Source organism: Erinaceus europaeus, chromosome 3, assembly GCF_950295315.1.
Source record: "Erinaceus europaeus chromosome 3, mEriEur2.1, whole genome shotgun sequence".
Lineage (NCBI taxonomy): Eukaryota > Metazoa > Chordata > Mammalia > Eulipotyphla > Erinaceidae > Erinaceus > Erinaceus europaeus.
In genome coordinates, this window is record NC_080164.1 from 16,632,781 (window position 1) to 16,656,904 (window position 24,124).

At 46.6% G+C, this 24,124-nt stretch overlaps 1 protein-coding gene across 1 annotated transcript in view; it reads left to right on the plus strand.

The window, feature by feature from the left end:
* Positions 1 to 4,657: 4,657 nt before the first annotated feature.
* DRC1 (dynein regulatory complex subunit 1) overlaps positions 4,658 to 24,124 on the plus strand; it is a 50,611-nt gene continuing 31,144 nt past the window's right edge. Inside the window, exons 1-5 of the mRNA XM_060186701.1 lie at positions 4,658 to 4,829; positions 16,951 to 17,038; positions 18,571 to 18,683; positions 20,911 to 21,094; positions 23,284 to 23,421. Of these exons, the coding sequence (XP_060042684.1) occupies positions 4,678 to 4,829; positions 16,951 to 17,038; positions 18,571 to 18,683; positions 20,911 to 21,094; positions 23,284 to 23,421 (675 nt within the window). The 5' untranslated portion in view covers positions 4,658 to 4,677. The remainder of the gene's footprint in view (positions 4,830 to 16,950; positions 17,039 to 18,570; positions 18,684 to 20,910; positions 21,095 to 23,283; positions 23,422 to 24,124) is intronic.

Genomic DNA, 24,124 nt, shown 5'->3' on the forward strand with positions numbered 1-24,124 from the left:
GTACAACTCCACACAATTCCCACCGCCCAATCTCCATATCCCAACCCCTCCCTCGATAGCTTTCCCATTCTCTATCCCTCTGGGAGCATGGACCCAGGGTCGTTGTGGGTTGCAGAAGGTAGAAGGTCTGGCTTCTGTAATTGCTTCCCTGCTGAACATGGGCGTTGACTGGTTGGTCCATACTCCCAGTCTGCCTCTCTCTTTCCCTAGTAGGGTGGGTCTCTGGGGAAGCTGAGCTCCAGGACATATTGGTGGGGTCTTCAATCCAGGGAAGTCTGGCCGGCATCCTGATGACACCTGGAACCTGGTGACTGAAAAGAGAGTTAACATACAAAGCCAAACAAATTGTTGAGCAATCATGGACCCAAAGCTTGTGCCACAGGCCAGCCTGTTTTTTTTGTTTGTTTGTTTTTTTCTTAAGAGCCACAGCCTCGTGTAGGCAGGATTCCATTACTCTTTTTTTTTTTTTTTTTTAACCAGAGCACTGCTCAGCTCTGGCTTATGGTGGTGTGGGGGATTGAACCTGGGACTTTGGAGTCTTAGGTATGAGAGTTTCTTTGCATAACCGTTATGCTGTCTCCCCCCACCCAATTCCATTACTCCTTATAGCACCATTCCAGCATCTGTGCTGCCATCATGGTGCTCCCATGTGGTTCTGTTCCTTAAGCATGGTAAAGTGTTCGCTGTACCCAGTGAGCTATCTTGTTGACCCTTCTTGTTGAGCTGAAGCCTTGCACTTGTAGTATGGCCACTCCAGGACTGTTTTTCTTTCAGCTAAGTCAAGGAGACCTTCCTGCAGTGCTATAGCACTTCTCGTGTGGTGCTGGGGCTCAAACCTGAGCCACACTATGGCAAGGCATGCACTTGACTCAAACTATCTCATCGTTGTGCTCACTTCTCCAGACGTCCTTTGCAAACACTGACTCAGGGCAGATTACTTTTTGTTTGAAGCCCCCTCCCTCCCTCATCTCTCTGATGGGATTTGTCATGAGTGCAGTTACTCATTCTTTTAGAAATACTTTGGGCCAAGTATGGAGCACAGTGACTGGCATAAGGCAGGTGCAAAGATTCTGCTAATCTGTAGTTCGCTGCTGCTTTGCCCATGGGTTTTTTCCCAAGTCATATTTCATACTCGTGACTGCCCTTCCTCCTCCCACCTCTGTCCTTTTGTAGGTAGGCTGTGAAGATGATGGTGAGGCAGTTCTAATGATAGCTAGAAATGAATAATTCATAGTTGCCATTAGAGTTTCCATTTTTAATAGAACTCACACCAGTTGAAAGAGGAATCAACCAAGAACTAACCTAAGTGTTGGAATCTCCAAACCCAATTAAGGGGATGTGCAACTTACTACATGTGGAGAATTAGTTGTGTGTGTGTGATTTGACTTAGTAGGCTAAAATCTAGTCAACCTGCTATTCTTTTTCTAGAAATAGGCTGCCAGCTGGACGAAGATGCCCACCCGTAGCACAGCAAAGGGATGCCCCGATGACTAGTGTTGTGTATTTCTCACCTAAAACATTGCCAAGATAGGAGGGACAGGCCCCAGGGACACCAGCTAGTCTTTGTGACATGTTACACCCACCATAGGCCCCTGAATCCATTGCAGTCAGTATTAATACCATCCAGAAACTTCCCTGTGACAGCTTGATTCTCTGGAGGTCAGTCACAGAGGTATTCTGACCACATGACACTCATTTCTAGCTGAAATCAGTGCATTTTCTGTGTGTTTGTCTTTTGTGAGCTTATGAGCCAAAGTCAGGTTTGCTTCTAGAGCAGTGTCTACCAGAAGAGGGCCAAGTTCTGGCTGCTGGTGACCAGCCAGGCGGACGTCACCATGACCCCTCCCTCACACCTCTCTCTCTTGTGCCAGCCCTACTTCTGCCTGTGAGACATCTTCTAGCATCACTCTTTTTTTTTTTTTTTTTTTTACTAATTTATTTCTTTATTGGGGAATTAATGTTTTACATTCAACAGTAAATACAATAGTTTGTACATGCCTAACATTCTCCAGTTTCCCATTTAACAATACAACCCCCACTATGTCATTTATCATCCTTCATGGACCTGTATTCTCCCCACCCACCCACCCCAGAGTCTTTTACTTGGGTGCAATATACCAATTCCATTTCAGGTTCTACTTGTGTTTTCTTTTCTGGTCTTGTTTTTCAACTTCTGCCTGAGAGTGAGAGCATCCCATATTCATCCTTCTGTTTCTGACTTATTTCACTTAACATGATTTTTTCAAGGTCCATCCAAGATGGGCTGAAAACAGTGAAGTCACCATTTTTTACAGCTGAGTAGTATTCCGTTGTGTATATAGACCACAACTTGCTCAGCCACTCATCTGTTGTTGGACCACCTGGGTTGATTCCAGGTTTTGGCTATTACAAATTGTGCTGCCAAGAACATATGTGTACACAGATCTTTTTGGATGGATGTGTTGGGTTCCTTAGGATATATCCCCAGGAGAGGAATTGCAGGGTCATAGGATAGGTCCATTTCTAGCCTTCTGAGAGTTCTCCAGACTGTTCTCCACAGAGGTTGGACCAATTGACATTCCCATCAGCAGTGCAGGAGGGTTCCTTTGACCCCACACCCTCTCCAGCATTTCTAGCATCACTCTTAAGAAAATAATAAACTCGTATTATTACATCAAAAGTGGGTTGCATTGTTTCAAACTTTTTACAAATTCAGTGCCTGGAAATAAACCAAGGAGCTCACACATGCACATTAGCACTGAATAGCCTCCTCAGCCCAATTTTTAAATTTTATATACCTGGAGAGGAAGAAAATATTGAGAGCAGACAGCAGACGCCAGCGTATGGCTTCACCATCCATGGAGCTTCCCTGGTCTGGCCATTGTGTAGGGATTGAGTCCAAGACCTCACAGCCTTGCATGTGCCAAGAGAGATGGGTTTTTGTTGTTGTTTTTCTAACTAGAGCACTGCTCAGCCCTCATGGTGGTATGGGGGATTGAACCTGTGACTTTGGACCTTCAGTCTTGAGAGTCTCTTTGCATAACCATTATACTATCTCGAAACCCCACTTGATGCTCTAATTCTCTATCATAAATAAAAAAAAACAAACATTGTTAACAGTCAAACAACCAGGGGGGTGGAACGGTGGTGAGTTCATTCCTTTTCACAGAAGGTATGTGGAATGACGGAGTGGTGTGAACTTGGCTTAGCTTTATTTAGACTCTCCACACGATGTTTCTTCCCTACTTCAGTACCACTTTATGGAGTATTTATTTATTCCCTTTTGTTTCCCTTGTTTTATTGTTGTCGTCGTTGTTAGATAGGACAGAGAGAAATGGAGAGAGGAGGGGAAGACAGAGAGGGGGAGAGAAAGACACCTGCAGACCTGCTTCACTGCCTGTGAAGTGCCTCCCCTGCAGGTGGGAAGCTGGTGCCTCAAACCAGGATCCTTTTGCTGGTCCTTGCACTTTACACCACCGCCCAACTCCCACATCATTTATTTATTTATTTTTTTAATTATTGTCTTGTGGTCTGGGAGGCAGCGCAGTGGATAAAGTATTGGACTCTCAAGCATGAAGTCTCACGTTCAATCCCCAGCAGCGCATGTACCAGAGTGATGTCTGGTTCTTTCTCCTATAATTTCTCATGAATAAATAAATAAAATCTTTAAAAATATATATTGTCTTTATTTATTGGATAGAGGCAGCCAGAAATTGAGAGGAAGCGAGAGATAGCGAGGGAGCAGTGAGGGAGGAAGGGAGGGGGAGAGAGAGAGAGAGGTAAACCTGTGGCACAGCTTCAGCATTCACAAAGCTGCAGGTGGGGACGGGGACGGGGATGGGGGGGGCTTGAACCCGGGTTCTTGCTCATTGTAAATGTGCACTCAATCAAGTGTGCCATCACCCAGCTCCCAACATCATTTATTAAAGAGATTTTCTCTTTCTCCATTTAATCTTCTGGATCCCTTTGTTTTAAATTAACTGCCCATCGATGTGAGGATTTGTTTCTGGATTCTCAACTATATCCTGATCTGTGTGTCTATTTCTGTTGTAGGACCACACACTATTGATAACTATCGTCCTAGAAATTATTATTATTTTTACCATAGCACTGTTCAACTCTGGTTTATGATGGTTGTGGGGGATTGAACGTGGGACTTGATGGAGCCTGAGAGTCTGTTTGCATAACCATTATGCTATCTACCCCTGCCTGAAAAAATGATTTTAACAAGACTCCTCTCCACCCCACCATAATGAGTAGGACTCAGGGGGTTTTCCCAAGAGGCTGTAGAGGGCTGCTTCACAGAAATGAAGAGATCTCTAAGTTCAGCTTGAAATGATTGTTTTTGAGTTGAACTTGGTTTACAAGACTCTTACGTATGTTCATATATTGATAATACAACAGTACAACTTCACACCTCTTCAAAATGTTACCGCACCCACACACACAGCCAGGCTATTATCAGCTCAATGAATAAGGGATGAATCCACAATCATCAGACAGTAAGCGGTGAGCCCACACGCAGACCGGGCTCTTCTGTTTCCCAGCTAACAGCCCGGACCTTGGCGGGGGGGGGGGGGGGGGGGGGGGGCGTGGCCCGAGGCTGCGCGCGCACCCAGCAGCGGATCAGGTGACCGCCACTCCCTAGCAACGGCTTGTTGTTAGCAACAGGCGACCCGTGGCGCCTAGGCGGCGACCATGAATCCGGCAGGGTCCCTGGGAATCCTAGAGGATGAGGAGGAGCACATCTCCAACCCAATGCACGGGCCCTCGGTGCACTCGGACAACCCCGAGGAGCGAATCCAGGCCCGGCGCCTCCGCATTGCGGCTCGTCTGGAAGCCCGGCGGCGGTGAGCGGGTGACAGTGACACCGGGCTGGGGGGGCGATGACACAGGTCATGCGGCGACAGTTCTCGTGAGGGGTTGGTGGACCCCACGTGTGTGTCGAGCTGCAAGGGACCCCTGGATTCCTAACTGTTCTCACTGTCTACAGCCCCTGTCGCTTCTGTCCTGCCAGGTCAGCGAGGAAGCTTCTCTTATCACACAGGAACGCAAAGTAGCCAGGAGGCAGCTGAACCTTGTGCTTCAGTTGCACGAGGGGGACTCGGCCCTTGTGGGACTGTCACTGTGTCCCAGCAAGCCTGCACCCCTCAGGGGATGGATTCTGGCCTTGCTGACACCAGAGCTGTGGAGACTGGAGACTGGAGGTGTGTGCAGGCTAGGAGTGACTGCTCAGTCATCTGCAGGCATTTAAATGCGAGACCTGGGGCTTTTTTTTTTTTTTTTTGCTTCGAGGGTTATTGCTGGGGCTTGCACTACGAATCTACTGCTCCTGGCGGCCATTTACTTCCATTTTTGTTGCCCTTGTTATTGCTATTCCTGTTGTTGTTGTTGTTGGATAGGACAGAGAGGAATCGAGAGAGGAGGGGAAGACAGGGAGGGGAAGAGAAAGACACCCGCAGACCTGCTTCACCGCTTTTGAAGTGACCACTCCCTGCAGGTGAGGAGCGGGGGCTCAAAGCCAGATCCTTGCGCTTAACCCACTGTGCTACCTCCCGCCCCCCACCTGCAGGGAGTCCCCCACGTGGGACTTCTGTGCCCCTGTTCTGGAGGCTGGTACCCACTTGTCCAGAGTCTGTCCTAGGGCACTTCCACTGCGACCATCCTGTTGATGTGGGACTGGTGGTTCGGGCAGCCACGTGGCCACGGTGGGTCACCTCTGCTGTGCGGGTCCTCTGCGTCCTGAGGCTTGGATGCTGAGTGTGGGGGCTGCCTCCCAGGGGCTCTGACTAGGGGGTCTACAGGAGGCTTTTTCTTTCTTTTTCTTTTTTTTCACTGTTTTTATTGTTGTAGTTATTGTTGTTGTTATTGATGTCGTTGTTGTTGGATAGGACAAAGAGAAATGGAGAGAGGAGGGGAAGACAGACAGAGAGGAGGAGAGAAAGACAGATACCTGCAGTCCTGCTTCACTGCCTGTGAAGCGAGTTCTTGCAGGTGGAGAGCCGGAGGCCCAAACTGGAATCCTTATGCCAGTCCTGCGCTTTGCACCACCTACCTGCTGTAGTAACCTGTAGTAACCTGCTGTGCTACTGCCCGACTCCCTCTGCAGGAAACTTTTTCTTCCACTGAAGAGGGTGACTTTGTGTGCCACTTGAAGCTCCCTCTGCCTGTTGACAAGATACTATTCCCTTTCCAGGCCACCCCTTGGGGGAGTTGTAATGTTGCTGCTGCCCACTTTCAACCCGAACTCCCTAAGCAAGGCACCCCTAAGCAAGGCACCCCAATCTGGGTCTCTGCTTCTTCTCCTGCATCTGGTCATAGAGGTCTCCTCCTGAGCTGCAGGATGGGCTGGTCCCCTTGGTACTTTTTGGGAGTCCCCTCACGGCCAGGTTTGCATCCTCCAGTGCAACTTTGGTGTGTGTGTATGTGTATGTGTGTGTGTGTATGTGTGTGTGTGTGTGTGTGTGTGTGTGTGTGTGTAGGGGGGGTCTGGGCCCTCAACCCTTCTCAGCCTTGGCCTCAGTTCTCATTCCCATTGAACCAAGGACTGCTGCCATCCAGCCTGGGTGATCCAGAGCCTCTGCTGGAATCCAGCTGGTGATGAACTGATGGCCACTTTGTATCCTTCTTATGAGCTTGGCTCCCTGATCTCCTTTTATTATTTTTAATTATTAATTTTTCTTTGTTGAGGGATTAAGGATTTACAGTCAACAGTAAAATACAGTAATTTGGAGCCTCAGGCATGCGAGTCTCTTTGAATAGCCACTATGCCGTCTACCCCCATCCAAAATCCAGTGGTTTGTACATATATAACATTTCTCAGTTTTCCAGGTAATAATCTAACACCCCATCTAGGTCCTCCTCCTCCATCATGTTCCTGGACATGAGCCCTCCCCCCCACGTCCCAGAGTTCTTTATTTTGGTGCAATACACAATTTTAAAATAATTTAAAAAATATTTATTTTCCCTTTTTGTTGCCCTTTAACATTGTTTTGGTTATTGATGTCGTTGTTGCTGGTTAGGACAGAGAGAAATGGAGAGAGGCGGGGAAGACAGGGGGAGAGAAAGACAGACACCTGCAGACCTGCTTCACCGCTTGTGAAGCGACTCCCTTACAGGTGGGGAGCCTTACGCTGGTCCTTGCGCTTTGTGCCACGTGCGCTTAACCTGCTGCACCACCTCCCAACTCCCGAAAATGATTTTTTATTGCCACCAAGATTATTGCTGGGGCTCGGTGCTGGCACTATGAATCCACTGCTCCCAGTGGCCATTTTTCTTTTTTCTATTTTTATTTATTTATTCCCTTTTGTTGCCCTTGTTGTTTTATTGATGTAATTATTGATGTCACTGTTGGATAGGACAGAGAGAAATGGAGAGAGGAGGGGAAGACAGAGAGGGGGAGAGAAAGATAGACACCTGCAGACCTGCTTCACCGCCTGTGAAGCGACTCCCCTGCAGGTGGGGAGCTGGGGTCCTTGAGCTTTGTGCCACGTGCGCTTAACTTGCTGTGCTGCTGCCCCATTCCCCTATTATTTATTTATTTATTTATTTTTTCTCCTTTAAAAGTGGTTTATTTCAGAAATTCATGAAGTAGCAAGTTTCTCCAAAATATAGCAAGCAAAATTTACAAAAACATATATATATATATATATATATATATATATATATTACACAAAGAAAATTTAGGCTCAAATCTAGTAACAGAGGCAGTATTATTATTGTAACCTAAAACTTTAAATAAATGGTCTGCTATCTATTGCATGTTTCCACCCCAGTAGGAGTACTACCTCCCTCACTCTCTGAACCAGCATTTCAAATGTTTTCTTTTTGGTTGCCAGGGTTTTCCCTGAGGCTTCTTGCCTATATGAGCCCACTGCTATAGAAAGACACTTACATTTTAGTTACAGATATAATTTTATTTTTAGATAAATACAGACAGAAATTGAGAAGGGTGGGGGGGATAGAGACGGGAGGGCGAAAGAGTGAGACAACTGCAGCACCATTTCATTCTTGTAAAGCTTCCCACTCTGCAGGTGACGAGCAATGGATTGAATCCAGGTTCTTGTACACAGTGTAACATGTTTGTACTACTGAGTGTGCCACCACACTTTTTTTCTTTTAAGTCTTTTTTAAAATTTATTTCTTTATTGGGGAATTAATGTTTTATATTCAACAGTAAATACAATAGTTTGTACATGCATAACATTCCCCAGTTTCCCATTTAACAATATACAACCCCCACTATGTCATTTATCGTCCTTCATGGACCTGTATTCTCCCCACCCACCCACCCCAGAGTCTTTTACTTAGGTGCAATATGCCAATTCCATTTCAGGTTCTACTTGTGTTTTCTTTTCTGATCTTGTTTTTCAACTTCTGCCTGAGAGTGAGAGCATCCCATATTCATCCTTCTGTTTCTGACTTATTTCACTCAACATGATTTTTTCAAGGTCCATCCAAGATGGGCTGAAAACGGTGAAGTCACCATTTTTTACAGCTGAGTAGTATTCCATTGTGTATATATATATACCACAAATTGCTCAGCCACTCATCTGTGGTTGGACACCTGGGTTGTTTCCAGGTTTTGGCTATTACAAATTGTGCTGCCAAGAACATATGTGTACACAGATCTTTTTGGATGGATGTGTTGGGTTCCTTAGGATATATCCCCAGGAGAGGAATTGCAGGATCATAGGGTAGGTCCATTTCTAGCCTTCTGAGAGTTCTCCAGACTGTTCTCCACAGAGGTTGGACCAATTTGATTCCCACCAGCAGTGTAGGAGGGTTCCTTTGACCCCACACCCTCTCCAGCATTTGCTGCTGTTACCTTTTCTGATGTATGACATTCTCACAGGAGTGAAGTGGTATCTCATTGTTGTCTTTATTTGCATTTCTCTGACAATCAGAGACTTGGAGCATTTTTTCATGTGTTTCTCAGCCTTTTGGATCTCTTCTGTGGTGAATATTCTGTCCAAGTCCTCCCCCATTTTTGGATGGGGTTATTTGTTGTCTTGTTGTTGAGTTTGGCAAGCTCTATATATATGTTGGTTATTAAACTCTTATCTGATGTATGACATGTAAAGATCTTCTCCCATTCTGTGAGGGGTCTCTTGGTTTGGGTAGTGGTTTCTTCTGCTGTGAAGAAGCTTTTTAATTTGATGTAGTCCCATAGGTTTATACTTGCCTTAGTCTTCTTTGTAATTGGATTCGTTTCATTGAAAATGTCTTTAAAATCTATGTGGAAAAGAGTTCTGCCAATATTTTCCTCTAAGTATTTGATAGTTTTTAGTCTAACATCCAAGTCCTTGATCCACTTGGAATTTACTTTTGTATTTGGTGAAATACAGTGATTCACTTTCATTCTTCTGCATGTTTCAACCCATTGTTTCCAACAACATTTGTTGAAGAGACTCTGCTTTCCCCATGTAATAGTCTGGGCCCCTTTGTCAAATATTAGATGTCCATAGGTGTGGGGCCTCACTTCTGGGCTCTCAATTCTATTCCACTGGTCAGTGTGTCTATTCATGTTCCAGTACCAAGCAGTTTTGATGACAGTGGCCCTATAATATAGTTTGAGATCTGGGAGTGTGATGCCTCCAGTTCTGTTCTTTTTTCTCAAGATTGTTTTGGCAATTCTAGGTCTTTTCTGGTTCCAGATAAACATTGGTAGCATTTGTTCTATTCTCCTAAAAATGTGCTTGGGATCTTGATGGGGATAGCATTAAATTTGTAGATGGCTCTGGGTAATATATTCTTTTTGATGATGTTAATTCTTCCAACCCATGAACATGGAATATCTTTCCACTTCTTTGTGTCTTTTTCAATTTCTCTGAGTAGTGACTCATAATTTTCAGTATACAAGTCTTTCACTTCCTTGGTTAGATTTACTCATAGATATTTTACTGTTTTTGTTGCTATAGTAAAAGGAATTGATTTCTGGATTTCAATTTCTTCTAACTTAGTGTTTGCATAGAGGAATGCCACTGACATTTGAATGTTAATTTTATAGCCTGACACCTTACTGTATTGCCTGATGATTTCCAAAAGCTTCTTGCTGGATTCTTTAGGTTTTTCTATGTATACTATCATGTCATCTGCAAATAAGGAGAGTTTGACTTCTTCTCTTCCAATCTGTATCCCTTGAATTCCTTGATCCTGCCTGATTGCTATGGCAAGAACTTCCAACACTATGTTGAATAGTAATGGTGATAGTGGGCATCCCTGTCTAGTACCTGATCTGAGTGGAAATGCTTCCAGTTTTTCACCATTGAGTATGATGTTGGCTATAGGTTTGCTATATATAGACTCCACTATCTTGAGGAATTTTCCATCTATTCCCATTTTTTGTAGTGTTTTGATCATAAAGGGATGTTGTATTTTGTCAAAGGCTTTCTCTGCATCTATTGATATGACCATGTGGTTTTTGGTCTTGCTTTTGTTGTTGTGGTGGATCACATTGATTGATTTACGTATATTAAACTAACCTTGCATGCCTGGGATAAACCCCACTTGGTCATGATGAACAATCTTTTTGATATACTGCTGTATCTGGTTGGCTAGAATTTTGTTCAATATTTTTGCATCTATGTTCATCAGAGATATTGGTTTGTAGTTTTCTTTTTTGGTTGTGTCCCTGTCTGCTTTTGGTATCAGGGTGATGTTGGCTTCATAGAAGCTGGCAGGGAGTATTCCAATGTCTTCAATCTTCTGGAAGACTTTTAAAAGTAGAGGTATTAGTTCTTCTTTGAAGGTTTTGTAGAATTCATTTGTAAAACCATCTGGTCCAGGACTTTTATTTTTGGGGAGATTTTTGATAACTTCAATTTCATTAATTTGATAACTCAATTTCATTAGCTGTGATGGGCCTATTCATGTTATCCACTTCCTCTTGACTTAGTTTTGGAAGTTGGTAGGTATCTAGGAAATCATCCATTTCTTCCAGGTTCTCTAGCTTGGTGGCATACAGTTGTTCATAGAAGCCTCGCATGATATGTTGAATTTCTGCGGTGTCTGTTGTGATATCTTCTCTTTGATTTACTATCCGATTTATTTGGGTCTTCTCCCTTTTTTGTTTTGTGAGTCTGGCTAAAGGTTTGTCGATTTTGTTTACTCTTTTGAAGAACCAACATTTACTTTCATTGATCTTTTGTATGGTTTTCCTATTCTCAATGTTATTTATTTCTGCCCTAACTTTAGTGATTTCTGACCTTCTCGTTGCTTTAGGGTTCCTTTGTTGTTGTTCTTCTAGGTCTTTAAGATGTGCAATCAGGCTGTTTATTTGTGCCTTTTCTTGTTTCCTAAGTCCTCTTGATTGGCTGATCCTCTGAGCATTAAGTAGTGTCCATTCCTATCTTTTTTAATCTTATCTATTTTAAAGTCTATCATGTCAGATATGAGAATAGCTGCTCCTGCCCTTTTTTGTGGGCCATTGGCTTGTATGATAGTTTTCCATCCTTTCACTTTAAGTCTGTGTTTGTCTTGTTGAGTTAGGTGGGTTTCCTGTAGACAGAATATTGTTGGGTTGTGTTTTCTGATCCATCTTCTTACTCTGTGTCTTTTAATAGGTGAATTCAGGCCATTGACATTTATTGATATCAAAGATTGAAGATATTTTAACGCCATTCTTATAGAGTTTTAGAGTGTTTTGATATATGTCCTATTTGTGGTGGTCTGATTGTTTATAGGAGACCTTTCAGAACTTCTTTCAGGGCAGGCTTGGTGATAATTGATTCCTTCAACTGTTGCTTCTCTGAGAAGGTTTTGATGCCTCCATCTAGTCTGAATGACAGTCTAGCAGGATATAGTATTCTTGGCTGAAAGCCTGTTGGGAACATGTGTGAGCCTGATAGAGCTTAGGGAGAACCATCCCCATCTTTGGATGGAGGTCTGAGAAGATAACCTCTTGGTAAGTCTCTCTCAACCGAGGTGAGCATAAGGGGGAAAACTCAGACTTGGTTCTTTCCTTCTTGACTCTCAGGCCCACAGATACCCCAGTACTTCCCTCCATTAACTGCAGGCCACATGGCCGCAGATTCACTTATTCAAAGTCACCTTCTGATCACAGAAGAACACACCTTATCACACACTTCATCACACACCTCAGACCCCAGACAAGAGAAATTCCAAACTATATGGCCTTTTGATATCCATCTTCTCTCTGTCTCACCCTACGGGTTTAACCCCTATGCTTCTCTCAAATACCTTTGGATAATTAAGTTGCTTTTGTTATGGAGAATAACTGTCTTATATCTCATCAATTCCTGTCATACCAGCCCCCTACCTTGGGGGCTTGCTGACTGTTAAGAAACCTGTAATTTCTGTCATATTTCAACAATAATTAACTTCATTGCTTTTCTATTTAACTCATGTCCACGTTGCTAATAAGCGGACTCTAGGATTCTGGGACTCTAAGGACTCAGATTCTAGATTCACGCTAAGAGTCCCCTGGTGTCTTTTACTTCATGTCACCCCTGTCATGAACGAGAAAGAACCAGCCCGTTACCTTTCCCCTGGAGGACACCCTGCCGGAGAAGGAGAGAGACTCTTTTAATAGGTGAATTCAGGCCATTGACATTTATTGATATCAAAGATTGAAGATATTTTAACGCCATTCTTATAGAGTTTTAGAGTGTTTTGATATATGTCCTATTTGTGGTGGTCTGGTTGTTTATAGGAGACCTTTCAGAACTTCTTTCAGGGCAGGCTTGGTGATAGTTGGTTCCTTCAACTGTTGCTTCTCTGAGAAGGTTTTGATGCCTCCATCTAGTCTGAATGACAGTCTAGCAGGATATAGTATTCTTGGCTGAAAGCCTTTCTCATTGAGCACTCAATAGATATCTTGCCATTCTCTTCTGGCCTGTAGTGTTTGTATGGAGAAGTCTGCTGCTAATCTTATGGGTTTTCCTTTGTAGGTGACTCTTTGTTTTTCTCTTGCAGCCTTCAGGATCCTTTCTTTATCCTTATTCCTTTCCATTCTAAGTATGATATGTCTTGGTGTCTTTAGGTCTGGGTTAAATCTGTTTGGGACCCTCTGGGCTTCTTGAATCTTTATGTCTTTGATGTTGTCTAGACTACAGAAATTTTCAGCTATTATGGCCTGGAAAATGGTTTCTTCCTCTCCTTCTCTTTCTTCCTCTGGTATGCCAATAATGCGTATATTGTTTTTTTTCCCATAGGACTCTGTTGTTGTTTTCAGCATCTTTTAATCTCTTTTTGAGATCTCTTACTTCTTTTTTAGTTGTCTCTAATTCATCCTCAATCTTGCTAATTCTGTCTTCAGCCTCATAGAATGTATTCTCTCTGCCCTCTACTGCTTTCTGGAGTTCATCTATTTTGTTGCCCTGCTCTGATACTGTTTTAGCTTGTTCAGCTAGTTGCCTTCTTAGCTCAGCGATTTCAGCTTTCAGCTCTCTAATAACCATGAGATAATTAGAATTTTCTTCCATATTCTCATTTGTTGTTCCTGCATTTCTGATTACAATTTTTTCAAATTCTTTACTCACTCCTGTTACTATTTCCTTAGCTAATGTTTGGATTTTGAACTCGTTATTTTGTGCTTCACCCTCTGGAGGACTTTTAGCTGGGCTCTTGTCCTGGTTCGATTCTCCAATATTTCTTCTTTTTGTTTTAACCATTTTATATATTATGTTATGAGTTCCCTTTATCAGTACTTTTCAAATTATTGATCACTATTGCCTGGATTGACTTGTGTCTAAGTAAGTTAATTAAAGGGTTCACAGTGGTGGAAGTTAACAGTTGTTTCAATAGTATTTAAATCTCTGAGTTGGAGCTCAGTGGTTTAAAAGCCTCTTTTTTTTTTTCTTCCCTGTAGGCTATGGGAACCTGAGGGCTTTTAAACTATCAATAGGCTTCAGCTTAATCACTGACTCCTGACCAAGAGATAAAGCAGGGTGTGGCAGAGATAATCCAGTGGTTATGCAAAGAGACTTTCACAGCCCCTCAGCTATGCCACCGAGGTATAGGTCTTCTCCTGAGTTTCCTGGTTAGATCTCTGTCCCCTGGTGTCCCTCCCTGCTGCTGCTCCAGATTCTGAGGGTAGTAGCAATGGAGACTCAGAGTTGTACTTGGTGAGTCTCTGGGGAGTCCTCTCCTCCCTTCAGCTGTCCCCTTGTTGGTGGAGCAGACTGGAGGTGGTGTCTCAACTGATAAACTGCTGAACTGTTAGCAGTCACTTAATCTCTCCTTAGGCCCCTCTCTCGTCTCTGTCACCAGCCACACGAGTTTGTACTCACGGGTGATTTACTGGGTTCCTGTGGTCATTCTAGTCCTGTCTTGTTTCGGTCCCAGGTGGTCTCCTTTGGTATTCCTAGTTGATCTGAGAGAGGAGAGGAGAGGAAAGGAGAGGAGAGGAGAGGAGAGGAGAGGAGAGAAAGCGATCTGCTCTATTTATTTATTTTTTACCAGAGCACTGCTCAGCTCTGGCTTATGGTGGTGTGGGGGTTTGAACTTGGGACTTTATAGCCTCAGGCATGAGAGTCTCTGCATAATCATTATGCTATCTACCTCCGCCCCAATTTTTTTATTATATTTATTTTCTCTTTTGTTGCTCTTGTTGTTTTTATTGTTGTTGTTTTTATTGATGTCGTCATTGTTGGATAGGGCAGAGAGAAATGGAGAGAGGAGGGGAAGACAGAGGGGGAGAGAAAGACAGACACCTACAGACCTGCTTCACTGCCTGTGAAGTGACTCCCCTGCAGGTGGGGAGCCGGGGGCTCTAACTGGTATCATTCCGCAGGTCCTTGTGCTTTGTGCCATGTGAGCTTAACTGCTTTACTACCGCCCGACTCCCTCTCCATCCAATTTTTTTATTGGATAGGACAGAGAGAAATTGAGAGAAGGGATAGATGGGGGGGGGGGGGGAGAAAGACAGTAGCAGACCTGCTTCATCACCTGTGAAGCGTTCCTCCCTGTAGGTAGAAAGTGAGGGCTCAAACCCGGGTCCTTGTGCTTGGTAACTTGTGTGCTTAACTGGGTGCATCACCACACAGCCTCTGCTTCATTTTATTTATTCATTTATTTTAAAGGCAGACCTTCTGTTGCTCTAGAATCCCAGAGCCTGAGCTGGGACACCCCATCAGGCACTTTCCACAGCTCCACACAGCGGCGTTTCCACCACTGGCCTCTTTAGACATCAGTGTGTGCTGGACCAAGCCACCCAGATGGCCTGGCATCTTTAGACATCAGTGTGTGCTGGACCAAGCCACCCAGATGGCCTGGCATCTTTAGACATCAGTTTGTGCTGGACCAAGCCACCCAGATGGCCTGGCCTCTGGCACTGGAGCCTCGGCCTGTCCTTCCCTGGTCCAGATCCTGCTTGGGGCGGGCAGCTTTTTCTGCCAGCTACTGTGTGTGCCCATACAGTCTCCCTTGTTGGTATGCTTCTACTGAGTGGAGAATGACCACCCTGGGAACTGCAGTGGCCTGCAGGCACTGAGCTGCTCTCTTAGTGCCAGGGGCCACTAGGAGGCAGCAAGCTATGGTTTTGTTTGGTGGTGAGTCCCAGCATGCTTCATGCTTCATGCTTCATGGGGTGGCTAAGCCGGGCAGTGCCTTGGCTTTCCGGCTTTATCACTCAAGCTCAACCTCTGGAGCTCACTGCTTCTCCAGAGTGCAGTCCACACGGCCCACCCACTGCCATGCCATCCTGGCCAGTGGTGTCCAGGGAACCAGAGCATCACTCTGGCTCATGAAATGACAGCCCCTAAGCTACCACTTTGTTGCTGTCTTTCAGCAGTTTGTTTTTTCTAATGCTGGTCTTATTCTAAAATGGACTCACTCTTTATTTACAGCCAATTTTCTGTCTGTTTTTAATCTTAAAATTGTATAATTGAGGGGCCAGGTGATGGCTCATTGAGTTAAGCACACATTACCATGTGCAAGGACCTGGGTTCAAATCCCAACTCTCCACTTGCAGGGGGAGGTTTCACAAGTGGTGAAGTGGGTCTGCAGGTGTGTCTCTCTCCCTCTCTCCCTCCCTTCCTCTCTCATTTTCTCTATGTCCCATCAAATAAAAGAAAGGGGAGTGGGAAATGTCTACCAAAATCCATCATGCAGGCACTGAGTCCCAGAAATAACCCTGGTGACAATAAAGATTCTCTTTAATTAACATTTTATTTTTGTTGTCAGACCTTCAGTAGGGCTTCATGCAACTTCATTCCGCTTTTCCCAGAGGATTCTTTTCTTTTTTCTACATAGAGGGTAAGAGACAGAGAGGGAGAGAGAGAGACAGTGAAGGAAGGAGGGACACCAGAGTGCCTCTCCTCTGCCCATGGGATTCCTCCTGAGCGGGTGCTCCCATGTGATAGCCCTGTTGTTAAAATTCGGAGGCTCTTGCCGGGCGGGTCTAGCTTCACGGGCGGGTAACAGAGACGCGGAGACAACGGCTGGGCAGGGAAGCTGTATTTCTTTATTCAGGAACAGCGATTCACAAACTAAGACAAACTAATCACCAAACAGAACTCGGCTGTCTCTTTGCGGCGGCGCAAGCACTCTTTCCTTTTCTCTGGAACTCAGGAACCCTCTCCCTTACTCTCGAACTCAGGAACTCTCGAACTCTCGTACTCGGGAACCCTCTGAAACTCTTCTACTGTGGAACTCTCTCTTACTCTGTAACTCTGCAACTCTCGAACTCAGGAACTCTCGCACTCTCGAACTCAGGAACCCTCTCTCCCTTACTCTCGAACTCCGGAACTCTCTCTCCGGGTTCCTTGGGGCGGGGCCAAGCAGGCCCGCAAAATTAATAGGACTAATCCAATTCTCTTAGCGGGGGAGGGCTAGACGACATAGCCCTGCGTGTGCGCTTCAGCCCGGCTCTCCGTGCGTGGCCAAGGTGCGCTCTGCCGGCACCCTAACACCACACCTTGTCCTTCCACCAGGCACACAGCTTTTGTATAAAACCAGAAGATGGGTTAGAAATAACTTGAGTTTCTCTGCTTTGTTTCTCCACCACAGGGAAGCACTTGGAGAATATTTAGATGGGAAGAAGGAGAGCGAGGAAGACCAGAGCAAGAGCCACAAACAGAAAGAAGAAAGCAGGCTGGTAGGGAGCGGCAGGGCGGCGGATGGGCTCGGCCCCCAGCTCTCCCTGTCTTCCCTTCCATCTTAATTTCTCTCTGTCCTGTCAAACAGAATAAGAAAAAGAAAGGAAGGAAGACAGAAAGAAAGCCACTAGGCGTGGTGTTGAGCCCCAGCAATAACCATGGAGGCAATCAAATTCTTTTTTATTATTAATATTGTATTTAAAAAAAAATTTCCCCCTTTTGTTGACCTTGTTGTGTATCATAATTGTTGTTGTTATTATTGTTGTTGTTATTGCTGTCATTGTTGGATAGGACAGAGAAAATCAAGAGAGGAGGGGAAGACAGAGAGGAGGAGAGAAAGATAGACATAGACACCTGCAGACCTGCTTCACCACCTGTGAAGAGACTCCCCTGCAGGTGGGGAGCCGGGGACTCGAATCCGGGATCCTCATGCCTGTCCATGCGCTTTCCACCACGCGGACTTAACCTGCTGCAACACCGCCTGGCTCCCATTAATATTGTATTTTTGCCTCCAGAACTTTGCTGGGCCTTTGTGCATCTTTACTGTGGTAGTCCTGTGAGATCCCAGCCTCTAGGCGGACAGGAACTAGAGCCTTTTCCGTGAGCAGCTTTCCAGAGTGAACATCTGTGGTGCAGCTGCCTACCTTGATGGCTGTACCTTTACTTCTCACAGGAAGAAGGCCACGTGCTCAACCACAGTGTGCTCGCTCTGGGTCCCTGCCTGGAATGTGGGAGGAGGGCAGGGAGTAGAAGGGTGATTGGCTATGATTTCTTCCTTCCACAAGGCCTGTCCCCTTCTCACCTCCTCAGTTTCCTGGCTCCCTAACTTGGGATTCTGCGCAACTTGGGCGGCTGACTCACTGGCTCCCCTCCATGTGCCTTTCATCTTCTGGAATCTTATCCTTCTCCCCACCCCTCCCCACACCTTGCCTCTCCTGCACAGGCTGCCTTCCCCTACATTAAGACCACCCCAGGAGGGAGAGGGCTCAGTGGTAGAGCCAGCACATGCTTTGCTCGGGTGAGGCCCTGGGTTTGAACCCTGGTGCCTTAAGTGAGTGATACATACATCTATGCAGACATACCCTCACATACCCTCGTAAGCCCCATCTCCTCCATGAGTCCTGCACTGCCCAGGCCTGGCCCCTGCAGTCCGCTCAGGGAAGGTTTCTTGTCTGCGTCACCGTCTTATGTTAGTTTCCTGCTGTTCTCACTTTTCAAGTGTGTGTGTGTGTGTGTGTGTGTGTGTGTGTGTGTGTGTATGTGTGTGTGCTGTGTCCCTCATGGGGTCATGGCTGTGTGGGCTGACAGTCTCTGTGGGTGACTTGGAGCATGCACTCAGCACACACTGGGCTAGTCACTGGCCACTCTCTGAGGCAGCTGCCGGGCTTCTGGGGAGCACTACTCAGCCCTGACTCAAGGCAGTGCTGGAGACTGAACCTGTGACCTCTGGGGCCTCCAGTGTGAAAGTTTGATGTACTGTCTCTGCTGTCTTGCCTGCCCACCAGCTTGATGAGCTCTCGCTTACTTGCAGAAACTGACAAAACTGCTGCTCTGTGGTGGGGAGCTGGTGACAAACATCCAGGTGGCTGCGGACGTCCGGGAGACACACAGGCGTGTGGAGGAGGAGGAGCTCAAGCGGCAGAGGTGAGGTCCCTCCCCTTGGTGCCTCCAATGGGGAAGCCTGATTTCTCCCTGGCCCTCCCAAAGTGACTTTGTGGTAGATAGCATAATGGTTATGCAAATAGATTTTCATGCCTGAGGCTCCAAAGTCCCAGGTTCAATCCCCCACCCACCTTAAGCCAGAGCTGAACAGTGCTCTGGTTAAAAAAGAAAAAGAAAAGTGACTTTGTTCAATTTAGTCTTCCAGAACCCTCTTCTTCATGGGTGGTGGAGCAGGGCTGCAGGTGTCTGTCTTTCTTTCCCTCTATCTCCCCACTCTCTCAATTTCTCTCTGTCCTACCCAATAAAATAAAACTTTATAAATGTTTTACAAGTTTTATCACTGATCACTAGCTGTGCCAGTCAGCTTGTGAAGGGCCCTGAGCACCTGTCCAGGGAGCCTAACTTTCTCTCACAAGACACTGAGGGGAAAATGGAGGTCTTAAGCAGTGGAATATCAGTGTGATTTTGGAAAGATGGCTTTATGGCTCACCCTTCCTCCCTCCCCCTCTCTTTCCTTTCCTTTCTTTTATTTTTTTAAATATTTATTTATTCCCTTTTGCTGCCCTTGTTTTATTGTTGTAGTAATTGTTGTTATTGATGCCATTGTTGGATAGGACAGAAAGAAATGGAGAGAGGAGGGGTAGACAGAGAGGGGGAGAGAAAGATAGACACCTGCAGACCTGCTTCACCGCCTGTGAAATGACTCCCCTGCAGGTGCGGAGCCGGGGGCTCGAACCAGGATCCTTACTCCAGTCCTTGTGCTTTGTGCCACCTGTGCTTAACTTGCTGCGCTACCGCCCAACTCCTCTTTCTTTCTTTCTTTCTTTCTTTCTTTCTTTCTTTCTTTCTTTCTTTCTTTCTTTCTTTCTCCCCCCTTTCCCTGGACTGCTCAACTCTGGCCTCTATTGTTGTGGGACATGGAACCTGGGACCTCAGAGCCTAAGGCATGAAAATCATTGCATAACCATTATGTTGTCTCCCTAGTCCTGTTTCTTGATTTCTGAAGGAGAAAGTCCACTGACTCATACCATGTGCTCACGCTGTGTCCCTGCCTGGAAGGTGGGAAAAGGAAGGGGAGCAGCAGGGTTACTGGGTCACAATTCCTTCCTTATGGGGGTTGCTGTCTGTCACAATCGGGAGAAGGTGTCTGGGAATCCCCAGCACTGTTCTCAGAAGGGGCCTCACAGCCCCAGTGCCTGGCTCCAGCCCTGTCTTGCATGGACGTTGTGTCCTCAACATACTCACCATACTCCATACAGCTGCTCTGGGAACTCTGGAGGCATCATTTCTATTGTCTATTGCCAATGCCGAAGGCTTCCTGGCTTTATATTCCACTGGTCACTTCTTGGTGATCTAGGAGAGGAATGGTCAGATGCTTGAGCCAAGTCTAATGATTGCCACGCTGAGACCCTTACACTTCACCCACCAGCCGGTGTATGAAGGGGTGACCCTCACCCTCTCCTTTTTACAGAAGAGAAAAATGGGACTTGCAGGGGCAAAGCAATTTGTCTAAAGTTGCATGTCATTAGCCAAGGAAGAGATGTTAATCCAGTGACCACAGCATATGGTCACTGCTGTGGCTGCTATATATATTTAATTTAATTTAATTTATTTATTTTCCCTTTTGTTGCCCTTGTCTTTTTTTTATTGTTGTTGTAGTTATTGTTGTTATTGATGTCATTGTTGGATAGGACAGAGAGAAATGGAGAGAGGAGGGGAAGACAGAGAGGGGGAGAGAAAGACAGACACCTGCAGACCTGCTTCACCGCCTGTGAAGCGACTCCCCTGCAGGTGGGGAGCCGGAGGCTTTTACCGGGATCCTTACGCTGGTCCTTGCGCTTTGCGCCACATGCGCTTAACCCACTGCGCTACCACCTGACTCCTGCCACTATCTTATTCAGAAGTGTATGAGAGGCTGGGAAGGCTCAATGGGTAAATCCTGTGCCTTAGAGTGAGAGCCTGCATTTGGTCTTCAACATCATGGACAGTGGGCTGTGGTCAGACAGCACCAAGGGATGGCCATGGATGATGATGTGTTGTGGCCCCTCTCCCCCTCCCTCTCACCCTCCCCCTCCCCCTTTCCAGCTCCTTCTGGGTGTGTGTGGAGACAGCTCGAATATCTGAGTCATATCCAGGACTCTGAGCCCCTGCCCGCTCAATCAGAAGGCAGCATCTGGAGCTGGGCTGGTCATTGTGTCTGAATTTACAGACTCGAGAAGCTGGAGAATGAGATCAAGACAAGCCAGGATAAATTTGACGAAATCTCCATGAAGTGGGAAGAGGGCAAGAAGAAGCGAATCCCCCAGGATCTGTGGGACATGCTCAACAACCAGCAGGTGCACTGCGCGGGCCTGATCGAAGACAAGAACAAGCTCATCAGTGAGCTGCAGCAGGTAGAGGCCTGGCACTCACCTGTGGTCACCAGGACCCTGGCTGGGGCTGAGCAGCTCCCTGGCTGGCTGCTCCTGAGCGGGAGATGGGGAAGGCTCCCGCCGCCACTATTCACAGTGCAGCTAACTTCCAGCCCGGAGAAAGGGCTTTGTAGTAATTTAGAATCATCTTTTTATTTACTTTGTTTTGAATAGAGACAGAGGGACAGAAATCAGGAAGGGAGGGAAAGGTGGAGGAGGGTACAGTACTGCTTTACTGCTCGTGAAGCTTCCTCCCCTGCAGGGGCCTGAGCCCACATCCGGCTACATTGTAATATATGTGCTCTATTGGTTGCCCCACCTCCTGGCCTCATACTTTTTTGGCGTTACTGGCTAATGAAAAGATGTACTTTCATAGCAGATGCTTGCTTGTTTTAAAGAATGACTCTTGGGGCCAGGAGGTAGTTTAGTGGGTGGAGCACATACCCTGCCAAACACAGAGTTCTGGATTCAACTCCTGGCACCACCTGAGAGCACCGTGGACAGCACCAAAGGGAATTCCCTGGATAGTGGAGCAGTGCTTTGGCGTCTCTTCTCTCTGTCTCTCCCATTTTTCCTCTCTACCTCCCTCTTACTCTCTAAGAATGTAGAATAAAAATTGGGCTATAGAAGCAACTCAGTGTTATCACACATGGAGAAGGCCCCAAGTTTATTCCCCAGCACCATGTTAAAAAAAGATTCAGGGAAGAGGTTAAGTGCACATGGTGCAAAGCACACGGACCAGCTTAAGGATCCCGGTTCAAGCCCCCGGCTCCCCACCTGCAGGGGAGTCACTTTAGAAGCAGTGAAGCAGGTCTGCAGGTGTCTGTCTTTTCTCCTCCTCTCTGTCTTCCCGTCTTCTCTCCATTCCTCTCTGTCCTATTAAACAGTGATGACAACAATAGTAACTACAACAATAAAACAACAAGGGCAACAAAAGGGAATAAATAAATATTTTTTTAAATATTCAATGTTGTTATTATTATTATCATCATTGTTGTTGTTGTTATTGCCACCAGGGTTATTGCTGGGGCTTGGTACCAGCACTGCAAATCTACTGCTCCTGGCAGCCATCCCCCCTTTTCTCCCTTTCTATTTTATGTGACAGGACAGAGAGAAATTGAGAGGGGAGGGGAGACAGGGAGGGAGAGAGAAGGATAGACATCTGAGACAGGCTTCACCTCTTTTAAAACCTCCCCCCTGCAGGTGGGGAGTAGGGGCTCGAACCCAGGCCCATGTGCATGATAACATGCGCACTCAACTGTGTGCCCCACTGCCCAGGCTCAACATTATTTTTCTAATTCAGTTGACACTGATGATAAGTGTTTTCAACTTCCATTTTTTCTTTTTAAAATTTATTTATTTATTCCCTTTGGTTGCCCTTGTTGTTTTATTGTTGTAGTTATAATTGTTGTTGTTATTGATGTCGTTGTTGGATAGGACAGAGAGAAATGGAGAGAGGAGGGGAAGACAGAGAGGGGCAGAGAAAGACAGACACCTGCAGACCTGCTTCACCGCCTGTGAAGCGACTCCCCTGCAGGTGGGGACCTGGGGGCTGGAACCGGATCCTTATGTCCTTGTGCTTTGTGCCATGTGCACTTAACCCTCTGCGCCACCACCCAACTCCCTCAACTTCTGTTTTTTCACACTAATATTTAATTTTTCCTGTATTGGGGTAGCATTGGTTTGCATCGTTGTATATATCTCAGGAGTGTCTTTTCACGCCTCCTCAAAAGTTGCCCACCACTACAACCCCAGCTACTACCCCTACCCTTTGTATCCCTGTACCCTCCCTTCTGCCAGCATTGGCTCTGTGGCCACATGCCAGACTTCTTGTTTTTAATTAAGGACTGGGGCTTGCTCCACAGTTACAGTGGGCCTGTGTATGAAGCTGACATTCCTGGATTCCTGGGGTCCCCCAGCTTTGTGGGGTCCTGCATGGGGAGAGCTTTGGCCGGTGGTCAAAGGGGCCTGCTTCCCTGCTCAGCTGCCCAACCTGTGTTTGCCCCTGCTCCCCCCACTCTCTCCAGCTGCTTCCTCCCTGCCCTCTTCCACCAGTTCCTGACGTCCTCGGCTGCTGGCCAAGGTGGGGAGGTGTGTGGTGGTGGCAGGTGGAAGCTGCTCGGTGCTTCGGCCTCCATCTTCTACAGCGACCGCCCTCTGCTGCCCTCTAGGAGCTGAAGGCCAAGGACGACCAGTACGTGAAGGATCTGAAGAAGCAGTCGGAGGACATTTGCTTGCTCCTGGAGCGCATGGAGGAGCAGGTGAAGACGGTGATGAAGGCCTTCCGGCAGGAGCTGAATCAAATAGAGGTGATAGATAGACGTGGCTGGTGGCTGTCCCTCTGGCCGGGCAGCCCCGGGGGTGGGGGTTGGGGGGGGCAGGTTAGAGTTGTCTGTCTGTCTCAACCTTCCAAGCAGGCCTGTAAATGCCATGGTCTGTCACTTCTGCCTCTGCTGTAAGACAGTGATTCATTTACTCACCCCGTAAATACTCCTGAGGGGTCTAACATGTGCAGGCATTGTCCTAGAGGTGGGATTACAGCCGCCAACAAAACACGGCCTTCCAGGAGCCAGTCTCTGCTGCATTCCAGCCAGAGACAGCCAGACAAGCCCACTTCTAGATGGGCATTCTGACAGGTGGTGCTTGGGAAGAAAACATCACAGGGCAAGGGTAGGAGGCTCGGGGTTGGGGGGCAGTATACCTGACTGTCAGACACAGGAGAGCCACTGATGTGATCTACTTGTAGCTGGAGGATGGGAAAGGGGCCTGGCCCCTGCAGATCCAGGAATCCACTCTTTGGATCTGAATCAGAGGTTAAGAGTTAAGATCGAAACACGTCCTCCCACCAGGGAAGAGAGCCAGAGTGTGAGGCTCCCTCTCTCACTTCCAGTGACTTCACTTCCCCGTCCCTGGTGAGCTCCTGGTTGGGCTGCCTTCCCTCCCCAGGCACCTACCTGAGCAGAGCCTCAACTCTGCTCCCTATTGAGCTTGGGCCAGGCCCTGTGCCTGCCA